The following is a 2,496-nucleotide window of genomic DNA, read 5'->3' as shown; positions in this document are numbered from 1 at the left end:
TGGCCTTAGAGCTCAGTAATGCTTGTCTTTGGTCATCAGAACTACACAGCCAGTCCGGGCACTGGAAAAACAAATCCAACCTCTGCCATACTCTGGGTGAGTCAGTCTCATTATTTTCACATTTTTAAAGGCAACAGCATAAATTATGTAACGTGACAGTTTAAACAGTGAGCACGCCCATGTGTCAGATTTGTTCCCAATATAAGTCTTGCAATCTGTGGACCAGGAGACCTCAACTTAAACTTGAATTCATGGATGGAGTTGCTAAATGAAAGGAGGTAACACACGAGATTTACAGAATTTATCATTTCAGTATCCCCCTGCCTTTTTTGGAGATTATTCATGTATAATTTTGTAGACTTTAGCACATTTTTAGTCGACCACAAATTGCTCTAAAAATCTAAAAACTTATTCTTCACATTGGAAAGAAAAATATTCCCTTAACTGAATAATATGTATTAATCAACAGGATCCAAAGCATTTGCAAATACCCACAAGAGAAATTAAGGGGGAGGGGAAGCACAATCTTTAGATTGTAATTATTTTTGAAGCTAAACACTAAATAAAAGTTCCATAAGTCCTAGTAATTCTTGACAGGTTTTATCCATCAAATTGGTTAATATAAGTGGGATAGAGAAAATTCTTGATCTGCTTATAGATTTGGAATCCTAAGTAAGGGCTACATATTAGTGTCTAGAACATGGGCATTTACCTGGGTTACTTAGGTGGTTTTAACTGGGTTACTTAGACATTGGATATTCATTCAGTTGTCTTTAGTCCCTTCCTACTTAAGGGATAGTCCTTAGACTAACAGCATTGGCATCTCCTGAGAGCCAGACTCTTAACCTCCACCCCAGAAACAGAATCTGTATTTTAGAAAGACCCCTGGGTGATTTGTATGTACATTAAAGTTTGGGAAGCAGTGCTCTTGGTCGGTAGGAAGTTCTGTTTAGGATTGGAAATGCAGCTACCTGGGCCTTTCTGAAAATTTGCCCACCAGGGATTTTTATTGTTTTTCTTCTTTCTCTCACAGAAAGGAGAGGAGCACAGTAATTTTGCAAAAGATTAAGAGTACCCACAGGACAAAGACGATGAATTCACCTGAACTTTGGAATCCTCCGGAAGTCCAATTTTGCTTTGCTTTGGTCAACAATTCATGCCCTAGAAATGTGAGGTCTGTGCTGAGTGTGTGTGCCATGTATGTTGTCATGACTGGTGCTATAGTGATGACCATGTTGGGCAACCTGGTTGTGATCATTTCCATCGCTCACTTCAAGCAGCTCCAGTCCCCAACCAACTTCCTGATTCTCTCCATGGCCACGACTGACTTTTTGTTGAGCTGTGTGGTCATGCCCTTCAGTATGGTCAGGTCCATTGACTCTTGCTGGTATTTTGGAGACCTCTTTTGCAAAGTCCACAGCTGCTGTGACATCATGCTCTGCACCACCTCTATTTTTCACCTCTGCTTCATCTCAGTGGATCGCTACTATGCTGTTTGTGACCCTTTGCATTATGTCACCAAAATTACCATCCCTGTAATAGAGGTCTTTCTACTCATCAGTTGGTCTATTCCAATTTTTTTTGCCTTTGGCCTGGTATTCTCAGAATTAAACATAGTTGGTGCAGAAGACTTTGTTGCAGCCATTGACTGCACAGGTTTGTGTGTATTGATATTTAACAAGCTCTGGGGGGTGTTGGCTTCCTTTATAGCCTGCTTCCTACCTGGGACTGTAATGGTGGGGATTTACATACACATTTTCAGCGTAGCCAGGAAGCATACTAAGCAAATTGGCATGGGTCCTACCAGGAAACACGTTGGGTCAGAAAACAAAATGAAAGTATCATCCAAAAGAGAAAGCAAGGCCACCAAGACTTTAAGCATAGTCATGGGAGTGTTTGTATTGTGCTGGCTGCCCTTTTTCATCTTGACAATCACAGACCCTTTCATTAATTTCACAACTCCTGAAGATTTGTACAATGTCTTCCTCTGGCTGGGTTATTTCAACTCCACTTTCAATCCCATCATATATGGCATGTTTTATCCCTGGTTTCGCAAGGCATTGCGGATGATTGTCACGGGAACCATCTTCCACCCTGACTCTTCTACCCTAAGCCTATATCCTGCAGATACTTAGGCAATACTCTCCATTCTGTAAGATTCTCTCCTGGTAAGGAATCTTGTTGGGTGCTCCTCCTCAAAGGTAAGGCCATAAACTGGATAAGCATATTCTTCCAGTTGGTGTTATGGACATCTATCTAAGTAGGAGCAATCGATCTAGCGTTCTGGGTTTACCAGAGCTACCAAACCGGTTAATTTCTGGAGTTCTGGGGAAGGCATCTCCAATAAAAAACTCTGTCCCATGGCTTGCTGATTCCTGAATTCACAAAATTAGAGATTTAGAATTTCACTCCTTTGACTTAAATCAAATGGAGATCTTTTTTTTTCTTATGAACATCAGAAGAGGAGACAGAGTTGGTCTTCACACTTATTGACAG

The 2,496-nt window shown here is 40.9% G+C and overlaps 1 protein-coding gene across 1 annotated transcript; it reads left to right on the top strand.

Annotated features, from left to right (window-relative positions):
- The first annotated feature begins 1,091 nt into the window (after positions 1-1,091).
- LOC115513474 (trace amine-associated receptor 4) lies at positions 1,092-2,135 on the top strand. The gene has a single exon (XM_030314649.1). The coding sequence runs from the start codon at positions 1,092-1,094 to the stop codon at positions 2,133-2,135; it is 1,044 nt and encodes a 347-aa protein (XP_030170509.1).
- Positions 2,136-2,496: the final 361 nt, after the last annotated feature.

This window comes from Lynx canadensis, chromosome B2, assembly GCF_007474595.2.
Source record: "Lynx canadensis isolate LIC74 chromosome B2, mLynCan4.pri.v2, whole genome shotgun sequence".
NCBI lineage: Eukaryota > Metazoa > Chordata > Mammalia > Carnivora > Felidae > Lynx > Lynx canadensis.
This window is presented reverse-complemented; position numbering and strand designations above follow the sequence as displayed.

What these genes read in the sequence shown, in the direction of transcription:
- LOC115513474 (XM_030314649.1), top strand. Translation starts at nt 1,092, where the DNA reads ATGAATTCACCTGAACTTTGGAATCCTCCGGAAGTCCAATTTTGCTTT.